Below are 23,632 nucleotides of genomic sequence, written 5' to 3' on the forward strand. Positions count from 1 at the left end.
TACTGATCAATAATTAAATAATATTTATACATGTAACTAAGTTCCTTTCTAAAAATGTTAATATTTCATATTGGAGATGAGACGCATAGTTCTAACAGATATAGGCAGAAACTGGCATTTCTTAAATGTCCAAGGACCAAACTGTAATAGCATTTTAAGTCTCTCTGCCACTGTGCACTGGTACTTTTCCCAGATGTACTGATAAATTTCCAGGGGCTGGCACTGGGGCACAGCAGATTAAGCCCCGACTTGCAACGCCTGTATCCCATTTGGGTGCCAGTTCGAATTCCGGCTGCTCCATTTCTGATCCTGGTTAACATGCCTCGGAAAGCAGCTAAACTGACCTAAGTGTTTGGGCCCCTGCATCCATGTGGGAGACCCAGATGAAGCTCCTGGCTTTGGCCTGGCCCACTCCTGGGCCACTGCAGCCATTTGGGAAATAAATCAGCAGATGGAAGATCTCTTTCTCTCTCTCTCTCTCTCCCTTTCTCTATAGTTCTGGCTTTTAAATAAATAAATAAATTTTCAATATGAGTTTTCCAAATGTACCTGTTTAAATAAACTTTTCTAAAGTGCACCTAGGATTTAACTTGGTTTTCATGTTGAGCTTGGTTTAGATCACCAAAATTCTCATAAGAAAATACTGTCATAACCTTTGAAGTGTAAACTAAAAATAGTTCTTATGTCAAACAATGTGAATCTACATTGTTTCATAATAATAAAGCAGAAAAGAAAGTTTTTTGACTCTTTTTTCCAAATAGTTCTAGCTTAAGTTAACCTAATGTGATGGCATAAGACCAAAGATGAACTATTATATTAGCATAACAGCCAAGAGTAATAAGACAGAAAGGAAAAAATTATGTATACACCAAGGAACATAAAAGCACTTAAAACTTGATAAGCAGTATTATTTTATAATCATGCAAGTAGAGCATTATCCAAATTTCACATTCTTATTTCTTACATCTAAAAAGTCATGATAGATACTTCTCACAGTGGAAATAAAACTGATTTGGCATTTAAAATACTTATCAAAAGTGTTCAACATTTAGATCCTAACAGATTTGAACATAATTTAAAAAAAATCCTTTCAATAATGAAAGTATTAAAAAGACTGATGAGATTGTAGCCCTTCAGGCTCCAAGGAAACAAATAATGTTCCAGGAGCAAAAGATCATTAATAGAATTCCTTTATGAATTTAAACAATCTTATAATAAGACAACTCCTAGAAAAGGGATTTTAAGGTCATCAGTTATTACACCATAAAAAGACAAATTTTCACTTGCAGTTCAAAACATTTCTTCATGAAAAATACAGTAAAATTTGCATGGGTAAGATTTTTGATTTTGTACATGTGAACTTGAAGTGAAAAATTTTCCCATTATTGAGAAAAAAATATCTGTATCATAGCATTGAACTTGTGTTATGTGTTGCTAGGGGGTGGAAAAAAAACCCACATAATTTTAAAGTACAGGGACTCAGTCTTCTAGTTAAGCTAATGTTTCATCTATAAAGGATTTAGAAATAGTTTTCTGATTCAGATATTTTTATCATAAAGCATCTGGTAAGATATACTCTGACCTAAATAATCTGATGTCTTCTAAAGACCTACTCTAATTGAAAAGTTAAAATGGTTATCTGGTAGAGCATCTATTTTAAGGACAGCCAGGTATTTTATATATACTGAGCATCTTTGAAGGATTTCCTACTACACTGAACAAAGAGTTTGAAACTAGTATCCCTGTATCTTAAATAAAGGTCAGAGAAGGGAAGAGTTTTCACATTTGAATTCACAAAATTAGATACTATTGAGGGCTGCAGAAGTTATGCAACTTATTTGTTCAAGGCCATTATGGAAATACTTAGTGAGATGGATCAAGATTGAATCTGAGGGGTGGAGTTGGGCCTAGAGGTAAAAATGCTTATGCCCCATATCAGACAGCCTGAGTTTAAGTCTGCTCCAGACTGCAGTTTCATGCTAATGTGCACCTTAACAATCAGCAGGTGTCTTAAGAAGTCAGGTGCCTGCCCCTTACATGGCTCCAGCTTTAGCCTGGTCTAGCTCCAGCCTCCAGCTGTTTGGGGCATTCTGTTTCTCATAGGGAAAAAAAAAAAAAAAGACAATTACGACTGACCCTCTAAATCCATGATTTTTCTCCTAAACTTTGTTGCCTCACACAGTCTCCAATTATTCCCAGAGTCTTTGAAGCATAAAAGGACTCCGAACCCTTGGTGGGAAACAAAATGTAGGATGAGCATCCTTAAACCTAAAGTCTGAAATTCAAAATGCTCTGAAATCTGAAATTCCTGGAGTGCCAACCTGATGCTCAAAAAATTTAAGATTTGGAACATTTCAATTTCCAGATCAGGGATGCTCAAGCAGTGAAGTCTATGAAAATACTCCAAAAGCCAATAATCTAGTCCCAAGCATTTCAGATAAGGGCTACTCAACCTGTACATACTATATACACATACATGCAAGTATACATGTACATATAACCACCCCAGCGGCATGAGCTTCCTCTTTATACTCTTTTTTGTACAGCTTTGATTTCTTGGGCCCAGACACACACCATTAGATTAAGTCTTAGAAAGGCCATGGATTCAACAATGGTAAGGAGTGTGGACAAGTGTTCTTGAAGTATGGGGAAACATCTGGGCCTACACAAGGATTAAAAGAACCGAACAAGAAAAAAAATTTGTTCACAGCAATCCAAAACATTATCAACTGTTACAATAAGAAATAAAGCTTACGGGAAAGGCTGCTTCATTTATTAGGAATTCTTCAAAATAGAAAAATTAACAATCCTAAGATGAGTTAAAAAATTCAAATACTGACTCTCAGAAGTTATTAGGTAAGTGGAGTTGAAATGAAACTAATTATACCACAGTCTACCAAAAATAATTGCCCAAATTTCATCTTTTAAAAACAGCTATAGTAATAAAGCAAGGCAAAAATACTTGAAATCATTGCAACAAAAATATTGTATGAATAAGTCTATGTGTTCTATGGATCATTTTACTTGGAGATGTTCAAAAGTGAGATAACTTACTAATACTGAAAAATATCAGTATTATCAAAAAGATAATAGTGCTTTGGATTTTCATTATAAGCCTAGAAACCCTCTGAAAAGAAGAAAGGAAAAAGTCCTGGCAGCTGCACTGATAGCACTTTCTCGTATCCACTTTATTAATCCAGTTGTATCAGTGTCATGAACGGTTAAGTCAAAAGACTCAGAAAAGACAGCTAGTATCCCTCGGTTCAACATCCCATACCCCATCCAACGAGGTCCCTCAAAATAGTCCCAAATGGAATCAAGTGCTTAGAACAGGTCAAGAATGCCTTTGAAAATAATCATTACACTTACACCAAACAGTAACTACTCTCCTTGACCCTTTGAAGAAAAGCTAATGTCATCTGATGAAATGTGAATTTTGGACAATAATTTTAAATTACAAGAAAGCAAAGCAAGCTGTTTCAAACCACTGCATCTCCGAAAGAGACTAGCAGGTGCAAACATAAAAGGAAGACACCACAGTCCAGAAAATAAGCCAGAAAACAAAACAAAACAAAACAACAAAACCAAAACGTATCACAGCTGGCAAGAGTCACTGATAGCCAATCACCTGCGATTTTCATCCAGCACATCCAAGATCTGCTGGTAAACCCTACGAGTAGAAGACTGGATAAGCGACAAAATGCCACGAGCAGAGGAAAGATTAGCTCCATCTTCAGGTAACATATGGGGAGGACAGACCCGAGCCTGTTGTGGTGATGGTGTCACACTGTTTACATAAGCACAGCAAATGAAGAGAAAAACACTCAAGTCAGAATTTTATAAAACTTCAGCTGAGCAGTTTTTAATCTTAGTTTTCTTGCCCCCTTTTCCCACCTCCACTCCCCCCCTCAAGAAAACAAACCAAAGAAATTAATAAACACTTTGAATTAGTTTCAAAAACAAGCTACAATGTAACACTTGTAACTTTGTAATCCAAAACATCAAATTTTTTTTTTAAAAGCAAACATGAAAGAACAATTTGGAGAGGGCAGAATAAGTATAAAGTATTCAATTCCCAGCTTTGAAAAAGCCACATTCTTTAATTAGTACACATTCCAATTCAATAGGCCAAGTATGTAAGAAACAACGGTGTACCCAGGGACGGAGGATCAGAAGAGCAGGGTAGAGAATTCTGGTACACAGGTTTCAAAATTGAAACACATGACTCAGAAGTGATTCCATGAAAATGCCACTTCAAATATTGCACAAAGACAATGACACTGAGTTTATGAAGAGTAAATGTCATTGATTTAAAGAAGAAAACTGTCAACAAATCATTTTAATTGCTTCCAGTACATGTTTTCTAGCTAAATGGCTACAAAATAAAACTATCACCAATTCTATAAGACAGAGAAAGAAGGCAAGGATATTTATTATCATTATCCAGATGGTTGATAAATCTTAATTACTCTTATATCTGAAATGAGTCAAAATTTCTTTTGGTTCTACTGCCAGTGTTTCCTGAAAACTGACCACACTGGAATGAAGCAATGTTTACATTACTAATTTTATCTCTTAAGACTCAGTTCAGTATCCTGAGACAGCATTTAATATCAGGACATGATTAACTATTTCAGGTATTTAACTGATAGATGGACTTAGCATTTGGTCTGCACCAATAAGAGGACTGTAACACTTGGTTGAGGACTAAATATTCTTCATATGAAGGTAAAACACACAAGGCCAAAAGCTTCATCCTCATGTGTTATGTCCAAAAGAATAAAAGCAGAGGACATGGCGAACAACCAGAAAAACACAGAGCCGGCACTGCAGCTCACTAGGCTAATCCTCCGCCTTGCGGCACCGGCACACCAGGTTCTAGCCCCGGTCGGGGCGCTGGATTCTGTCCCGGTTGCCCCTCTTCCAGGCCAGCTTTCTGCTGTGGCCCGGGAGTGCAGTGGAGAATGGCCCAAGTGCTTGGGTCCTGCACCCCATGGGAGACCAGGAGAAGCACCTGGCTCCTGGCTCTGTATCAGCCGGCTGCGGCGGCCAGGTGAACCAACGGCAAAAGGAAGACCTTTCTCTCTGTCTCCCTCTCTCACTGTCCACTCTGCCAAAAAAAAAAAAAAAAAAAAAAAAAAAAACAAAACAAAACAAAACAAAACAAAAACACAGAACTCTAAACTTTTCTAATTTATGTATTTGTTTAAAACCACAAATTAAGCTGGATAATTTTTGAAGAATAATTATTCTCATCTAATAATATTGCCAGAAAATTAGAAAACACAAACTCTTCACACTTTTGTGACTAATTTGGATTGTTTTGATGGTCCAAAGAGGCATACTAAATATGAAAAACATGTTTCCCAAGGACTACTTCAAAGAAAAAAATGTAAATGATATTGGTAAATTAATCTATCAAGGCTGATTCAGCACAGTCTCATGGCTGGCAAACTTAAATGTTTGTTCAGACTGACATTCCTCTGGAATATCAACCAACCAATGGTATCTGACAAAACCCATGCTAGGTATACCCCAGAAGAGTACAAAAATCGGCATATCTGGGATACAAAGTCATCCTGTGCTCAGAATTCTGTTTAGGCAGCACAGTGAAAACCTGAAGCTCTGTAAATGTTTGTGAGAAATCAGAATGAGTTTATGTCAAAGGTGTGCCAATGAGGCAGGCTTGAAAACGGCTAGTTCTGGGGCCAGTGTTGTGGCATAGTGGGAAAAGCTACCGCCTGCAGTGCCGGCATCTCATGAGGGCGCTGGTTCGAGTTCTGGCTGCTCCACTTCCAATCCTGCTCTCTGCTATGGCCTAGGAAAGCAGTAGAAGATGGCCCAAGTCCTTGGGCCCCTGCACCCAAACGGGTGACCTGGAGGAAGCTTCTGACTCCTGGCTTTGGTTTGGCGCAGCTCTGGCCATTGCAGCCACCTGGGGAGTGAACCAGCAGATGGAAGACCTCTCTCTCTGCCTCTGCCTCTCTGTAGCTCTGCCTTTCAAATAAATAAATTAAGAGAATTTATATAAAAATGGCTAGTTCTGTGACAACATAATCAGTCCATCTTACATTCTTCTTAACAGCTACCGAAGTAGCTTCCAAAGCTTAATTTTCTTAAGCCAGTTTTCAAAGATTACTTAGTATTTTGTCTTTGTAGTTTTGAGCTTAAATTGAATATTTTGCTTATCATTTTGTATCAAAAACCAACTAGATGCATACTAATATAGTAAAGGTTATAATAATATTTAGAATTACAACCTTACAGCAACAATGTCAATAAAATAAACCCAAATCTATAAAAAGTTTCATAGATTTTTTCCATTAAAAATTAAAAGGTAGGCTGGCGCTGTGGCGTAGTAGGTTAAGCCTCTATATGCAGCACCAGCATCCCATACGGGCGCTTTTTCGAGTCCCAGCTGCTCTGCTTCTGATCCAGCTCCCTGCTGATAGCCTGGGAAAGCAGTGGAAGATGGCCCAAGTGCTTGGGTCCCTGGACCAGTGTGGAAGACTGAGAGGAAGCTTCTGGCTCCCGGCTTTGGATCAGCACAGCTCTGGCTATTGCGGCCATTTAGGGAATGAAGCAGCAGATGGGAGACCTCTCTCTTTGTCTCTCCCTCTTTCTGTCTGTAACTCTGTTTCTTTAAAATCTTAAAAAAATATATATATTAAAAGGTAAGAAGGTTATTTCCTTTAGGAGAAATCAATTTACCCGAAATAAGCAATAAGGTATTATTTATTTAAATTCTAAAAGTACAAGTGTTTTCTGTCCATATATAGGAAATGAGGTGGTCATAATTAACTTCAGATTGCATGCAAAGAATTCTTAAGATGCAATACACACAGAGAGGATTATAAAACAATCTATAAGAATAAGATTCTATGATCACATGAAATTGAAATGTGGTAATAAACAGGGAAAAAAAACCCTTACATGATCCCCAATTGTAATTTTTTTTTTTTTTTTGACAGGCAGAGTTAGTGAGAGAGAGAGACAGAAAAGTCTTCCTTCCATTGATTCACCCCCCAAACGGCTGCTACGTCCAGTGCGCTACGCTGATCTGAAGCCAGGAGCCAGGTGCTTCCTCCTGGTCTCCCATGCGGGTGCAGGGCCCAAGCACTTGGACCATCCTCCACTGCCTTCCCGGGCCACAGCAGACAGCTGGACTGGAAGAGGAGCAACCGGGACAAAATCTGGCGCCCCAACCGGGACTAGAACCTGGGATGCCAGCATCGCAGGCAGAGGATTAGCCTTGTGAGCTGCAGCGCCGGCCCTCAATTGTAATTTAACAGGGAAAAAAATCCATGTAAAAGATAAAACATAAACTTAAGTTTTTATCACTACCACCAAAGATATTTATTTCATCAAAGATCAACATCAAAAATATTTAGATTTAGATTTCTGGTTGTCTATCAAAACAAATTAAATTTTTGAAAATTATGAGGAAATTTAACTTTTATTTAAATGGCATCCTCCAAGAAAAGCAAAAAAGGAAGAAGAATTACTTTCTTAAAAGTTACTTTTGACAGTGTACACAAAGGTTAAAGGCCCTTGACTGTTGACATTTATTTCCATCTACAGATGAACTGAATGACTACATGAGATAACCAAAACTACATTCATAGAAGCAATAAATGATTTAACAATTATTTTTCCCTTTTTAAGCAGTAAGCAAGTTTTTTTTAAACAAGCCCCATTTTAGCAATCAGTTTGACACTCATTGGAAGGTTCTCTACTGGTATCAATGCTTACACAGCTGGGTCTCATCTCTGTGCCCACCAAAGTTCAACGAATTTGTTTTGTTTTTACAAGTGAACCATTATGAAATATACAAAAATAAACATATTGCAAGGAAGGGCTGAGATTACTTGAGCAAACGTCACAATATTAGTTTAATTCAAATGTACTTTGATGGTAAGTTGATCCTAGTAATGTTATGAAACAACAAAATTTCTTTACCTATTTTAAGTAAGACTAGAAAAGTTTGAAGAAAGCACTGGTGCTTACCATGTTATTTCATTAGTAACAACTCTAATTCATGCTTACATGAAATCTTGTCACATAAGAGTTAGGTAAGCAGCACTAGCCAATGTCAAACTTATTTACATGGCATACTTAGTCATTATTAAAAGGCAAATTCAAAGGTAAGTACCTCTTTCCCCATGGATTTTTACAGAAATAATATTTCTCAAACTGTGAGGTTAACATCTATGGTGACGTACCAGCCTCTTCCAAAAAAAAAGCAGTAAGGATAAAATAGTAAAGAAAAAGGGGGGAAACATCTTTTTACTTATATAAATTTTGTATTAATTTCACTTAGAATTTTAAATAGAGAGAATACCTTAATTAGCTGTCATCATCTCAGGTAATTTACTGTTTCTAGAAGCACAGTAATAGAACCAGAATAAAAGAAAAATCCTTGGCTGTTAGTGCTGTTTCTTCTTTCGCTTTAGAAAGAACTACATTAGTTTTTGAGCTGTTATACTGTATACCAAAATGTTTCCCCCATTGACAGGTCAGTCACTCCCAAAGCTTTATTTTGTCACACTTATAAAAAGTGTGGCTTTAAATGATCTAAAAAATAAACCAAAACTCTCGACATATAGTCTATTATAGGTAAAAACACAACAACAAAACAACTTTAATGACAAATTACACTTGGACTCCATTCTCCATTTGCGTCAAAATAAAACAACAGTGCATAGTGTGCTAAAATTTCAAGAAAGGCTAGGATAACTAGGCCTGGTTAAATCGAATCTGTAAAGAACTCAGAAGCCAACCAAAGCAAAATGAAGAGAATGGAAAAGGATGCTAGGTTCTTATGTGTAAATCATTCCATTTTCCTTTTACCAATATGTTCAACTCCTCAATTACCCTAGTTCTTTTCTTTAACAAAGTATATAATGATAATCTGAGAAATCCTGAAATAGAGAGAGGTACTAAAAAGCCAAATAATAGAAGAATTAGGGTATTAAATGTCAATTACCTGGTGAAACAGATTAGTATTAACGTAAGTCTGCAAAATTAAAACAACTCCTCTGTGTGAAAAGCAGAGCAGATAAAATCTTACGTGTATTCCGGTGCAGAAATCGGTGCCTGGAACCTTGAAATTTTATTTCTTGGGGCAGAATATGAACTGTGCCACCTTAAATAATAATTATGCTTCTTTTACATATGCAATTTTTATAACAAAGAAAAAACTAGATATGATTCTACTGGTCAAATTCAGTTTTGTGCCAATAGCTGTCAATAATCAATCCTGCTGCCTCCTTAAAGTAGATAAAAAACAAAGGCCAATGCTCTTGCTCTTTTACCTGTTTATACTTCTCAAAATAAAATAAGGTGGAGGTTTCATGTACAATAATGCACAGGTATGTTTATAATGATGCATAATCAATCTCACATTACAAAGAAAAGATTAAAGTTCCCTAAAACAAGACTAATAATTCAGTAGAGATAAAATAAAGCTGTATACTAAAAGCTTCTTCCTCACCACATTTACAACACTGAACATTTAATATGCTCATTACACAAAGCTTCCATGTAGATTCTCAAAGATGAATTCAATTATAATTATAATGTTAATAAGTGGTAGGAGAAAAATAGCAGTTATTTTAATAACAAGAAGATGGTTAAGTATCTTACCATAACATGGTAACATAACCCAGAACCATAACAAAAGGTATGGCTGAGTACTGGTAAGTATTTCACTGTAAAAGTGTATAAAGATTAGCTACCATTACTACCAAAATGCAATTTTGAAAATATGAGATTTTCAGTTTGATTAGAAAATGCCATTAAGACAACTTAAAATCAAATACTGGTTACCACTGTTTCTATTATGAGGAACTTATGTTAGTGGTTAAGCACAAAAATATCTATTAACTAATCATTTACTCTAAATTGTGCTGATTTTCATATGTAACAGAGCTGCTTCCTTTCTCTTCAGCTGAACTCAAGAATCAATACTATATACTTTGTGATAAAAACTAAAAGTGATGAAATGCTAAAATAATCCTGTTTTTATTTTATCAATATGAACTGTCAAAGTAAAGAAGGACCTAAATAGTAAACTAAATAGTAAATTGTATCTTTACACAGATAAGTTTACTAGAAACCTTTGCAGGCAAAAAAAAAAAAAAAAAAAGAATACACAATTGAAAATAACTAAAGCCTTTAACATAATCAGGTGTATGTTTAATTACTCTGATCTACTAGTAAAGATCAAAAGCTACTTTAGACATAAACTACATAGCCTTTGACCATTACATATTCGGAAACATTAAAAAAAAAAAGATGTCATGGACCTGCTAGTATCCTTGTCAACCACATACCTTCAAGGACACACAATTAATCATAAAAAAATTTCATATTAATAGTGGTTGAATCCTCAGACAAGTCTTGCCTGAAGGAGACATAATTGAATATTTTAACTTACTTAGTTTTACTCTTTCAGAGTAACTCTTTTATTTTTTATTTATTTATTTTTTTAATTTTAATTTTTTTTTTGACAGAGTGGACAGTGAGAGAGAGAGACAGAGAGAAAGGTCTTCCTTTTTGCCATTGGTTCACCCTCCAATGGCGGCTGTGGCTGGCGCGCTGCGGCCAGCCCACCGCGCTGATCTGATGGCAGGAGCCAGGTACTTATCCTGGTCTCCCATGGGGTGCAGGGCCCAAGCACCTGGGCCATCCTCCACTGCACTCCCTGTCCACAGCAGAGAGCTGGCCTGGAAGAGGGGCAACCGGGGCAGAATCCGGCTCCCCAACTGGGACTAGAACCCGGTGTGCCGGCGACGCAAGGCGGAAGATTAGCCTAGTGAGCCGCGGCGCCGGCCCAGAGTAACTCTAATTACTTCAGGAGATATTTCAATATTCTCCATGAAATTAGAGTGGTACAGTTTTCCTAATGTAAGAGAATGGCAATTCACTAAGGCATGTGGACAATTCATATTGAAGTTTGGACTCCACTGATCAAAACATCAGTGAACCTGTTCATACGATTTCGTTCAAAGCAAGGAAACAAATATATGGGGAAAAACATCCTCTTTCTACTCAATATTAAAACCCCTATTCCCACCAGAGCCCCTTCTCCCCTTCTGCACCTCCTATACTCCTCACTCAGGTATAACCCAGAACTTAATATGCTATAATATAAATAGTATGTGTTCTAGTTATTTTGCATACAAAATTGAAAGTTTTGCTTTAAATGGATTTTAAGCTTAAAAAAATAAGATGTATTATCTCTGACTCATTTGCAGTTTCAAAGACGCTAACGGGATGCTTGGCATCACATAAGGTTCATGACAAGTTCATGAAAACTGAAAAATTAATGAGAAAAAAAATCTTATATTAACATTCTAATCTATTTTAAAAAGTAACACTTTCCAATGGCTGTGAGATTTAAAATTCCAAGCATTTTTGAGGGATATTTGATTTTTACAAAATTATGAATTATAGGCCGGCGCCATGGCTCAATAGGCTAATCCTCCACTTTGCGGCGCCGGCATACCAGGTTCTAGTCCCGATCAGGGCGCTGGATTCTGTCCCAGTTGCCCCTCTTCCAGGCCAGCTCTCTGCTGTGGCCTGGGAGTACAGTGGAGGATGGCCCAAGTCTTTGGGCCCTGCACCGCACAGGAGACCAGGAGAAACACCTGGCTCCTGCCTTCAGATCAGCGCAGTGCACCGGCCGCAGCACACCGGCTGCGCCGGCCATTGGAGGGTGAACCAACGGCAAAGGAAGACCTTTCTCTCTGTCTCTCTCTCTCACTGTCCACTCTGCCTGTCAAAAAAAAAAAAAAAAAATTATGAATTTTAGCAAATAAAAAGCACTGGCTTCACTTGAAATGTGTTGTTGTAGTTTTAATATTACAGTATGTAACCAAATGAAAAAGGTTTAAACAGATAATCCTTTAAAAATAACATCCTTGTATTCTTGAAAATGAAAATAATCTAATATCAATGAATTACCAGGTGAATGCCTAAGATATATATTCCATGAAAATTAAAAAAAAAAGAAAAAATTTATCTATGCTATAGTGCATATCACAGTTCTATCAGAAGACAGGCTTGCAAAGCTGGTTCATAATCTTGTGAGAACATGAATAACTTGAAAATAAAGACGTTCTATATTATGTTTTCCTTTTTATTTTTTAATCTACATGGTAAACATTTTTGAATACTGCATTATAACTGAGTACCCATATTTATTATTTGCCATAAGTATTATTTCATAGGGATTTCCCAAGTAAGTGCATCATGTTTACAGAAGAGTAGCACACACACTGCAGTTATAACGCTATTACAAAATTCTCATGACCAACAAAATAGCCAGATTTTAAGACTATAAAAAGAACTGCAGAAGTGTAAAACTGATGAAAACACAAAACAGAGTTTTTAAATTATGGAAAGAAATATTTACAAAAAGATGGGTATAAACAATACACGGAGGAAAGTTATAAAGGAACGACAATGCTTAGTGGTCCTACTCACATGGAATCGTTTCTGACCAGCTGTCCATTTTGGCGAACGGCATTTTCACTCATAGAGCGTTCTCGTTTTAGCCTGCCAACTGCACGGATCTGTTAACGGCACAAAGGGAAGGGAACAGAAAAGTGCCTCAGTAACCTAGTAGCTGCTTAGCATCGAATGAACTTTAATTCAAGGCTACTCATTAAATTTACAAAGAGTATAACCAAGAAAAAGCAACCAAGAACTGCTGCTTGGCCTTGTTTTAGAGATAGACTTGTTAAATCTACGTATTATAATGCAGATAAATTTAGGAATGCCTACTTACTTTCAGATAAAGCTATTCTGGTTTCTTTTTAAATATCAATCTTGGGACAATTACAATTGTCCCATGAATCCAAGTGAAACTGGTTCCAGGAAAGGTGTCCTTCCTCTCAGGACATAAAAAATTACATGGATATTCAAATTCTTTATAAAACATGGGGTATTTGCATATAATCTACATACACCCTACCATATACCATAAATCATCTCTAAATTATTCCTAATCCCTACAGCATTGTAAACGCTATGTAAATCATTGTTACGCTGTATTGTTTAGGAGACGATAAGAAAAAAATAGTCTGTAGGTGTTTCAGTACAGACAAACCATGGTAGGCCTAACAGTTTACAAGGAGATGCAAGGTGAACAAGGCTCCAACAAGAAGTGCTGAAGAGAGACTAAGGATCTGTGAAATGGCAGGAGGCCACAGCAGGATGTGCTTACACATCACCTCATTAACGTGGATCCAACAAAGTGCTCAGAATATGGGCAATTTTGGTTTTAGGAACTTTCTGGAATTTTCCCCCTGGATATTTTTAATCAATGATTGCTTAATCTGTGGATGCACAGCCTGGACATATGGGCAGCCAACTATATTATTTGCTATCTCTTCTTATAAAATGTATCTCTGAGCTTGTTCCATTAAACAGGATCTGGGCAGGCATTTGGCATGGCAGTAATGCTCACCTCTCATATGGGAGCTTGTGGGTTGGAGTCCTGGCTTGCGTCAGTTTCTAGTTTCCTGCTAATGCACATCCTAAGAGGCACCAGGCGAAGATTCAAGTACTTTGGTCCCTGTCTCCCATGTGGGAGATCCAGATGGAGTTCTGGGATCTGGGCTTCAGCCTGGCCCAGGCCCAGCTATCACAGACACTTAGGGAGTGAACCAGTGGATGGAAAGTATTTCTTTCTCTCTGCCTTTCAAACACACACACACACACACAGTATCTATGCTCCCTTCTCTTGAAATTGGGTAGTCTGGTGACTGCTATAAAATGATTCAATATGACTTTTTTCTAACTAAACTTTTTTTTAAAAAATGATCTTATTTATTTATTTGAAAGACAAAGTTAGTGAAAGAGGGAGAGACAGAAAGAGATCTTCTATCTACTGGTTCACTCCCCTAATGGCCCCAACAGCCAGGGCTGGCCAGGCCAAAGCCAGGAGCTTGGAACTCCATCCAGGTCTTCCACGAGGGTGGCAGGGATCCAAGCAGCTGGGTCATCTTCTGGTGCTTTCCAAGAAACGTTAACAGGGAGCCGGATCAGAAGCAGAGCAGCTGGTATTCAAGCCAGTGCTCATATGGGAAGCCAGTGCTGCTGGTAGCTGTCTTAACCCACTGCCACACAGCACTGCCCCAGCAACCTAACTTCTGAGGCTAGTTCCTAACACTACAGCTTCTGTCTTTTCCCTCCAGAACATTCTTGTCTGGAACAATGGTACCATTATGTAAGGAAGCTCAAGTAGCCATATGGCAAGGCCAGGCATAGGAATACAAGCTGACTAATCTAGTGAATGTTGCAAACAACACTTAAAACTGTTGAGTTATCCTCCGCCTTTCAGACTTCCTAGGTTAGACCCCAGATATTGTGAAACAGAAAAAAGCTTTCCCCTACAGTACCCACGGCAAAGTCCTAACCCCACAGAATCTATGAGCAAAGCAAATAATTATTTTTGGTTTCCATACACTAACTTGAGGGTGATTTGTTATACAGCAAAAGATAACTAGAACAGTGATAATCATCACCCTTCCTCCTTGTTCAGAAAATATTTTTGAACAGAAGCAGGCATGGCAACTTCTTGTTTAAAAATTTTTTAAACTTTTCTGTAAAGAACAGCTAATAGATGGATCAAGGGACTTGAAAATCAAGATTTCATTTTAAAATTTTTTACTTATTTGTTTTCATTGTATTTGAAAGACGGGGGAGGGACTGCTGGGAGGGGCCGAAAGGAGGTGGGGGAGGAGAGAACCTCTTCCATCTGCTGGGGTTCTCTCCAAATGCCCACAACAGCCAGGGCTGAGCTAGGCTGAAGCCGGAAGACTGGAACTCATTTGGGTCTTTCATGTAGGTAGCAGGCACCCAACTACTTAAGTTACTTCTTGCTGTCTACCAGGGCCTGCATTAGTAGGAAGCTGGAATTGGAAGCAGAGCTGGGACTCAAACCTAGGCACTCTGATATGGGATGTGTACAACTCCAGCAGCAATTTAAGCACTACAACACATGCCAGCCTGGAAAATTAAGATTTTTTAAAAATGCCAGTCAGTATTTATTAATGCTTTTGAAAAGACTTGGAGGTAGATTATCAGACAATAACTATCATCAACACAGAATAAATCCTGTATTATTTCATGCCAATAAAACTCAAAACCACACTATATAGCATATAACTTCAAACCATAGTTTAGATTTGATTATGAACCATGTATATAAAAGGAAAAAAATTTCTAAAACCAAAGTAGTTGATTTGGAGCCTACTATAAGAGCATGGTAAAGTTAATCCAAAAATCAAATCTAGTTTTAAGTCACTATATATAAAATTTAGCAGCTTTACAATCAAGAGCATTTTATTCATGTATAGGAATAATGCGGGTTGGTTTGTGAGATTTCCGCTGATACTTTCCTTCCTACCTCCTGCAGAACTGCAGTTGCTCTCTCTACCACAGAACAGCTCTTCTGTATAGCAGCGATCAAAAATGAATTGTCTATTAAATCAAAACCATTCCTGCTGCTAAGTGGTGAGAATTAAGATAAAGTTGGACAGGAAATGATAGATGACATATATATCTGTTGACTCCAACATTGCTTGAGAAACTAGAAGATCCTAAGTCTATTGATACTTTTGTCAACTGAAATCTGATTTATTGATCTTTTGTTTTTAAAAGATTTATTTTATTTATTTGAAAGGCAGAGTTACAAAGGGAGGGAAAGACACAGAGGGTGAGAGATCTTCCATCTGCTGCTTTATTCCCCAAATGGCTGCAAGAGCAACGGGTGGGTCAGGCTGAAGCCAGGAGCCACCATCCAGGTCTCCCACCTGGCTGGGGGATCCAAGTACTCAGGCCATTCTCTGCTGCTTCCTCAGGCCAGTTAGTAGGACCAGCACTCATATGGATGCTGGCATTGCAGGTGGTTGTTTAACTTAAAGCACTACAACATGGGCCTTGACTTACTGATTTGATATTACTGCTCTATTGGAGGGACTGGGTAACTAAAGACAAAAGCTTCTATTTGTTATGTTGCCTAAAATTACTGACTTGTATACTGTAATAACAAAGAAGTTGGATACTGCCTGGAAAGGAATACAATGATGTTTTAAATATTTTCTTTATTTAGAACAAAGTGATGAGATAGTAGATGCTTATTTGAATGCCATATTTTTAAATGTCATTTAGAACCTTCCAGAACTGACAACCTAACTTCAAAGCTCACTCAATCCTAAGGCTGAGAATAGCTTCCAAGCTTCAGACAACTTCCTAGAAGTTGGGTCACAGGGTCTCTAGGTCTAGTTATAAAACATGTAGCATTAAATACATGTTGCATACATGCATATAACTCTCCTTTTACATGATTTTACTCCAAGCTATATTTGATTATATAGAAATTCTTCGGCATATAAATGTCTTCTAGGCTTTTGTTTACTGGTGCTCTCAACCCATTCAAAGTCTACCTCTCCTCCAAGAATCTGCCCAGATCCATAGGATTTTTCCCATATTCATTCTGTTTTCCATGGGGCTTTTTACAGACAGGGAAAGATAAGAGTTAGCCACATGGATTGAGCAATGGGAACATCCTTCCTTCCTCAAACACAGCCATGGGGAGAACAAATGAGCAGGTGCTTGCAGGTTATGGGGAGGAAACTGTAACAACGTGTCAGTAGTTAAGAGATCATGCTTGTGCTAAGATGGCCATGACTGGCAGCTGTAAAAGAAAGGTGAGTGTCTAGTTCTGAATCTTCCACGGATGAATGCACATACATATACAGAAATAAACTGTTCTTTTTCCTCTTCTCTGTAGACTTTTTTTTTTTTTTTTTTTTTTTTTTTTTTGACAGGCAGAGTGGACAGTGAGAGAGAGACAGAGAGAAAGGTCTTCCTTTTGCTGTTGGTTCACCCGCCAATGGCCGCCACGGCCGGCGCGCTGCGGCCGGCGCACCGCGCTGATCCGATGGCAGGAGCCAGGAGCCAGGTGCTTTTCCTGGTCTCCCATGGGGTGCAGGGCCCAAGCACCTGGGCCATCCTCCACTGCACTCCCTGGCCACAGCAGAGGGCTGGCCTGGAAGAGGGACAACCGGGACAGAATCCGGCGCCCGGACCGGGACTAGAACCCGGTGTGCCGGCGCCGCTAGGCGGAGAATTAGCCTAGTGAGCCGCGGCGCCGGCCTTCTCTGTAGACTTTTGATCCATTCTTCTCACTGCAGTCTCAGCTCTCCTTTCTACAAATGAGAAGGAGGGAAAGGGAGCTAAACAAACCACCATCAAATTCTGATCAGATTCACATCCAACACGTTCTTAATTTTCTGAGCTACTGTAGTACCCTTTTAAGTATTCACTGAATGCCTAGGCATCCTTTCACATTTGTTTTAGGATGTGCATGTAGTTGGGTGACCAACACATTTCAGGTCCACTACGATCTTTTGCTTCACATCCAAAGGGGTGTCATGCCCACTGAACTGGGCCATCACAGGGCACTGATGACCATCTGCTACTTCTTCACAGGATTACTGCTCAAGAGCCTTCTATTACACAGGCAACTTCTAGGGCTACTGCTGCCCAAGTGCAATCTGCGATGAGGTTGGCTCCAGCTGGATATTATTTCTCCCAGTCCTTTAAGCTCCAGCTGTACACTTTGAACATATTATAGAATTTGGCATCCTGTGGATGCCATTTGACAGCTTCTGTAAAAAGCTTGCATGGCTTGGATATAGTTTCCTCTCTGAAAACATTCATTGCCTTTGCTCTTCTTTTCCAAAATTAGGTCAGGGCTTACATAGGTGAACCAAACTTGTTCCTTCCATACCACCTCTGGCTATTGATTGTTCTTGGGTACATTTGGGGTTCAGTGCTCTTCCAAAGATTTATTATAGAAATGAATGGCATTTTCATATTTCTATTATCTGAAGGAGTTGCTAATTTGAACAAAAGCTGTCATAACCTGTCTTTAGTCCAAAAGTCTGTTTTCTCTTATTTCAATGGCCTTCTCACAAAACTCTTAGCGCTTATTATAGTTGATTTTTTGAAACTTACTGCTGTTTGATTGCAGGATATGATGGTAGACCTCAAATCTTGGTCGCATTGTTCAACGTTGTGTCAAATCTTCTTAAAGGCATCATTTTCCAAATCTTTTTCTTTACAGATTAGGCATATTGAAAGGGTTCATCAATTTCCTCTCTTCCAGCTGAGCCTCCAAATTTTATAAACTTTCTTTGAGTGGATTATATGTGACATGTTTTAAGCTCTCCTCATAGGATCACTTGGATTCTTTTTTTCTTTTTTTGAAAGAAGAGAGAAGGGGGGAAGTAAAGAAGGAGGAAAGTAGAAAGGGAGAAATGGGGGGAAGGAGAGAGAGAGCACGTGAAGGCAACATCTGGGGCTGGGCCAGGCAGAAGCCAGGAACCCGAATCCAATCCATATCTTCCACATGGGTGACAGAGACCCAAGCCCTTCAGCAATCACCTGCAGCTTCCCAAGGTGCACGTTAGCAGGAAGCTAAACTCAGAGGGGAACTGGGTCCAAACCCAGACACTATGACATGGGATGCAGGCATCACAAGCAGCATCTTAACCACTGTGCCAAATACCCATCCCCAGCAAGATTCTTTGGGCCAGTTTAAGAACTCAAGTGCAGTTGCTTTCTACAAACCTATCTGTTGCATAGTCAGGCATTTGTACAACAAATTAAAAACCTTCCTCATATGCTTCTCCTGGAAGTTTCCTTTCTTGACATAGGTCAGCAATTCTCAACCAAGAGTGATTTGGCCCTCTATGGAACACTGGCTATGTCTGGAGATTGTGTGTGTGTGTGTTTGTGTTTTGGGCAAAGGGAGGATTTAAAGTAAACATAATATACCATTCATAATTTTAGCCATCTTAAAGTGAACAATTCAGTAGCATTTAGTACACTCATAATGTTGTGCAACCATCAACACAGAATTCTCCAGCCCAAAATGTTGATAGTTCTGAAGTACAGAAACCTTGGCAACTGCTACAGAATCATTAGTACAGAGTAAATGGTTCTGGAGATCCTGAATGAATCATCAAAATTATAAACACTCACGATGTTATTGTTCTTCTATGTAACTCATTTTTAGAAGTTGCTAGAACCCTCAATCCCTCCCTTTTCTCCCCTAATCATTGGTTTATGCCTCTTTAGGGTTATTTGAAGCCTTCCGAAGCTTGAAGTTCACATCATTTTCCTGGTTTCCTTCCTATAGGTAGCTGGTTCCAACCTCTTCTAAAAGTCATCTCTTGAATCTGACTCCTGTCACAAGATTATAATTCTTGCTTAACAACATTTATACATATTGAACTTTTAACATGAATTAGAACATGTGCTAAATATATGTTATTATATCTAATTCTCACAGTAATCTTATGCATTTAGCATTATCCTTATCTTTTTTAGAGATAAGCTTTAGAACTGCTAAATAATTTGCCCAATGTTGGTAAGCGGCAAAGAAGGCCTTCAAAAACAGAACTAATTCTCAACCTAAGATTTCAACACCAGGACAACATACTCTGAGCATTTATCACATTTGAGTAAATATTGCGAGTAATGCAGGCATGAATCCGATACAGTCTTAAAGCGTGGGTCTACCAAGGGCAGACCTAGTAAACTTTACTCAGCCCTAAAGCAATCACTCAGAGAAATGTTTGGGATGCTGTCAGTTACTTGCACTGGATAGGCAATAAAGTTCAATAGTTAGGGGGCACAGAAAGAGCAAAAAAAAAGCAAAACCCGAATAGCAAAGGGAGTGCTGACTTGCTCCTGGATCCAAGACAATATTCCAAGACAACACTTGCAATTTTTTTAACAACAATATTTCTCATGCTACCTTTGGGGAGCTAGAACTTAGACCTTGAATAGGAAGCATGCTATGGCACCTTCTGCTGTGTCTAACTACCTTTTTAACTTCCATTATTTTTTGCTACTAAAGAACTTCATGTCTTCTTCATATGTTGATGTCTTTCCTTCATTCCTACCATTGTCCTGCTGTGACTTGTCAAAAAGCACTTTTTGAGAGCAGGAATTATGTCTCATTGATTTTGCACTGCATATAACATTTCACACGAAGTCAAAAAGTTTGTTCAAGTATCTTAGTTCCTTTTTGCCATGTTAATGCTCAAATTTAGTGCTTTTCACCAAGCAATTATCTAGAATGTCTAAACTGGCACCTGGAGGATATTATCTCAATTACCTCAACAGTAATTCACAACCTAAGAAAAGCCCACAGCCAGCACTAGGAAGTCACACTGCCCTGGATTATATGGGTGACTGACTCTCTTTGCAAAGGACTAAATGAAAAATGAAATCAGATAAAGGTAGCATCATTAGTAAAAAAAATGTTTGCATGTTGTCTTATACTACTATCAACTTTAAAAGTTCAGAAACTATAATGAATAAAGATGTTAAGTACAGACGTCATCAAAGACAAAAAGCTTAAAAAGACTGGCCTGCAACCAATGGCAGAGGCAAGATTTAAACTCTACTTCTTATTAGTCCATACCTCCATACTGCCATATTTGGGTCAACGGGATATTACCATTAAGGGGAAGAGCAGCAAATTCAGTAGAAACGTTTCTTCAAGCACAAGAACGAGCTGTGTTCCAAGGGCAAAAAAGAGCCTTCTTTGCCTGGTTAGCCACACTGATTTTACAACAAAGTGATGCATGAATTTCCTCCTTTTACTTAACTTCCCAGCTTATCCTATACTGCTTAGCCCTCTTTCTTCAAGATCACATGAATATTAATATTTTCCACAAAATTTTCATTTTTCTGAATTATTAAATTTAGAAACCATTAACATACTATTTTGGGTATTTATAAATCAGAATTGATAGTATGTGGAAAGCATCCCTTGCATATTATTAAGACATGATTTATAGCCTTATTATTTCTCCTGAACTTTTACTTTTGTCAATCTTATTGCAAATTAATTGATGTTGAAACTCTACTTACTTCTTCATTTTGAGGGGTGGCAGGAGGTCTTTCTAAATCCAGAAAATCAAGTGGCCTTTCACTTAGCGTAAGTACACGGGGTGGTGTTTTTAGTGCCAGAGGTTTAAAGGGAGTTGACTGGATCAGGTCAAGATCGGCTGGTCTTGAAAAGGAAACATCTTCATTATTTCCTGGTGTGTGGGAAGAGTAAAGAGGAAGTTTTAAAACAGATAGTGGTTTCTTTACAATGTCTTTACCTTCTCCTACTCTTGTATTATAATCTACCCAATAGCATTCGCTTCTTTCAAACTATGCTTTCAGCATAAGCATTTATATTTCACTAATATTTATGATCTTGGTACAGAAATGACAAATACAGCCGGGGCTGCGGCTCACTAGGCTAATCCTCCGCCTTGCGGTGCCGGCACACCGGGTTCTAGTCCCGGTCGGGGCATCGGATTCTGTCCCGGTTGCCCCTCTTCCAGGCCAGCTCTCTGCTGTGGCCAGGGAGTGCAGTGGAGGATAGCCCAAGTCCTTGGGCCCTGCACCCCATGGGAGACCAGGATAAGTACCTGGCTCCTGCCATTGGATCAGCGCGGTGCACCAGCCACGGTGGCCATTGGAGGGTGAACCAACGGCAAAGGAAGACCTTTCTCTCTGTCTCTCTCTCTCACTGTCCACTCTGCCTGTCAAAAAAAAAAAAAAAAAAAAAAAAAAAAATGACAAATACAGATATATGACAGAAAAAAAACCCACTGGTATCCAGAATATTTGAAGAACTTTTACAACATGCAAATTTTCAAGTAGGGAAATTATCTGAATAGATGCAACAGGAGTTTTTATATAAATGGCCAAAGAGCACATCAGCAGATACTCAAAACTGTTACTTATCAGCAAAACACAATGAAAATCACCATAAGATGGATAAAATCTAGAACCAGAAATACAAAATGTTTCTAAGGATGTAGAGTGACTGAAACACACACGTCACTGATAGGAATGTAACACGTACAATAATTTGGAAAATAACTTACCAGCTTTTCAAAAGTTAAATAAAACTTACAGTATAATAGCAATTCACTTCTAGAGATATGAAAATACATGTCCTCATAAAAATTCCTACATGAATATTCACAGCAGATTTATTCCTAGTAGCCTCAAACAGGAAACAATTCAAATGCCCATCAATGGATGAAGAGATAAACAATTTATAGTATATCCACACAGTGTAATATTACTCAGTATCTACATAGTGGAATGGAGTGAACTGTTGATATGCAACAACATGAAAGAACCTCGGAAATATGACACTGAGCAGAAGTCAGATAAAAGAGTATACACTGGAGGATTCTATTTATATGAAACTCTAGTATATGGGTGATCCTGTGCCTGGCTGGGAGACTGCCTGCCTACCGCATGCAGGAGGTTAAGAGAGCATGGCACGCCATGCCTCCTGGGAAAGACCTTGGCCGGGGCTCAGCACACAGGGACGCACACAAGACCTGACTGCTGACAGGCAGCAGAAGCCCCAGGCATGTTTTCCCTACTCCCACTTCCTATTTAAGAGCCTTGTGATTGTCAACTAGGAAAAAAGCTCCAGGGTGTGGCCGAGACCCATAAATTTTAGACCACCTGGAGGACTATGTAGGCTACATGACCTTCAAGCTGATTGTAGAAGTGCAGAGGTGCCAGTATCTGCTTTATGTTATAGAATTAGTGTTGCTACCCTAAACTAGCTACTCCTCTTTGCCTACCATTTAAAAGCTTGCGCCTGATTGTTAATAAATGGACATGTTCTCCAAAACTGTCTCCAGTGCTTCTTGTTGAAGACAGAAGTTGTGCCACCATCTCGACAGTATGGGCCTCGCAGGACGAGCCCACACTAGGGAAGGTAAATCAAGTCTCTGGAGAAAGGAGGTTATGATTGCCTTGAGTTGAGGAGTAGGGAGTGATAGAGTGCACAACTGAACCTTTTGGGGTAACAGAAAGTATCTCTAGACTATGGTAGCAGATATATGGCTGTATACATTTATGAAAATTCATTAAGTGGATACTTAAAAATGCATAATTTAACATGTGTAACACCTCAATAATTAATTGGATTATTTAAAAATATAGCTGAAATTTAGACTACTATGATGAATACACTTTTTGAAAAGGCAAAACTGCACTTCCCAACCCCTTTTCTGAATAATACTTTCAAAATACCAGAAGTTTTCATAAAAACATATAAAACAAAGATTCATTAGGCAACTTTCTAGACAAATATGAAATACCTGCTACAACGATCCTTTCTGGAACCTGCATTATCACACTAGCATTTGGAGCTCCTTCTTGGAATCCCTGTTCCAGGTCAGCATTTGGTGGTGCTACTTTTAATTTTTCTGGGACCCTCATTCGCTGACTAATACCTTCGGTATATTCCATCTCATACTGAATTCGACTGATTTCTGCCATCTCAGCAGCAGTGGGAGAGGGAAATGCTGCCCCAGTCACTCTGTGGAAGAAAAATTTAAAGACAAGGATGACCAAGTGTTAAAATGTCTACGTAGCGAAATTAGAAGACAACACCTATTATAGAAAGAGCAAAAAGAAATTTCTAATTTGCCAATATTCAACACATACACAGGAAAAAGAACACTGAAGAAAATGTTTTCCTTGATATAATGCCTTCTTATTAGTTGAAATT

The 23,632-nt window shown here is 38.5% G+C and overlaps 1 protein-coding gene across 50 annotated transcripts in view; it reads right to left on the reverse strand.

The window, feature by feature from the left end:
• The window catches only part of MFF (mitochondrial fission factor), a 38,658-nt gene that overhangs the window by 8,808 nt on the left and 6,218 nt on the right, over positions 1-23,632 (reverse strand). For 8 of the 50 annotated variants that reach the window (XM_070070127.2, XM_008259256.5, XM_070070126.2 and 5 more), the window contains 5 exons: positions 23,220-23,440; positions 20,965-21,134; positions 12,490-12,578; positions 9,071-9,145; positions 3,629-3,787 (listed from right to left, as the gene is read on the reverse strand). In XM_070070127.2, coding sequence (XP_069926228.1) covers positions 3,629-3,787; positions 9,071-9,145; positions 12,490-12,578; positions 20,965-21,134; positions 23,220-23,400 — 674 coding nt within the window. In that variant the 5' untranslated portion in view covers positions 23,401-23,440. Of the gene's footprint in view, positions 1-3,628; positions 3,788-9,070; positions 9,146-12,489; positions 12,579-20,964; positions 21,135-21,515; positions 21,630-23,219; positions 23,441-23,632 lie in introns of all 50 variants that reach the window. The other 42 variants (XM_089328930.1, XM_089328933.1, XM_089328929.1 and 39 more) reach the window with 9 other exon arrangements.

Source organism: Oryctolagus cuniculus, chromosome 3, assembly GCF_051225735.1.
Source record: "Oryctolagus cuniculus isolate XC-2025 breed Fujian yellow rabbit chromosome 3, ASM5122573v1, whole genome shotgun sequence".
Lineage (NCBI taxonomy): Eukaryota > Metazoa > Chordata > Mammalia > Lagomorpha > Leporidae > Oryctolagus > Oryctolagus cuniculus.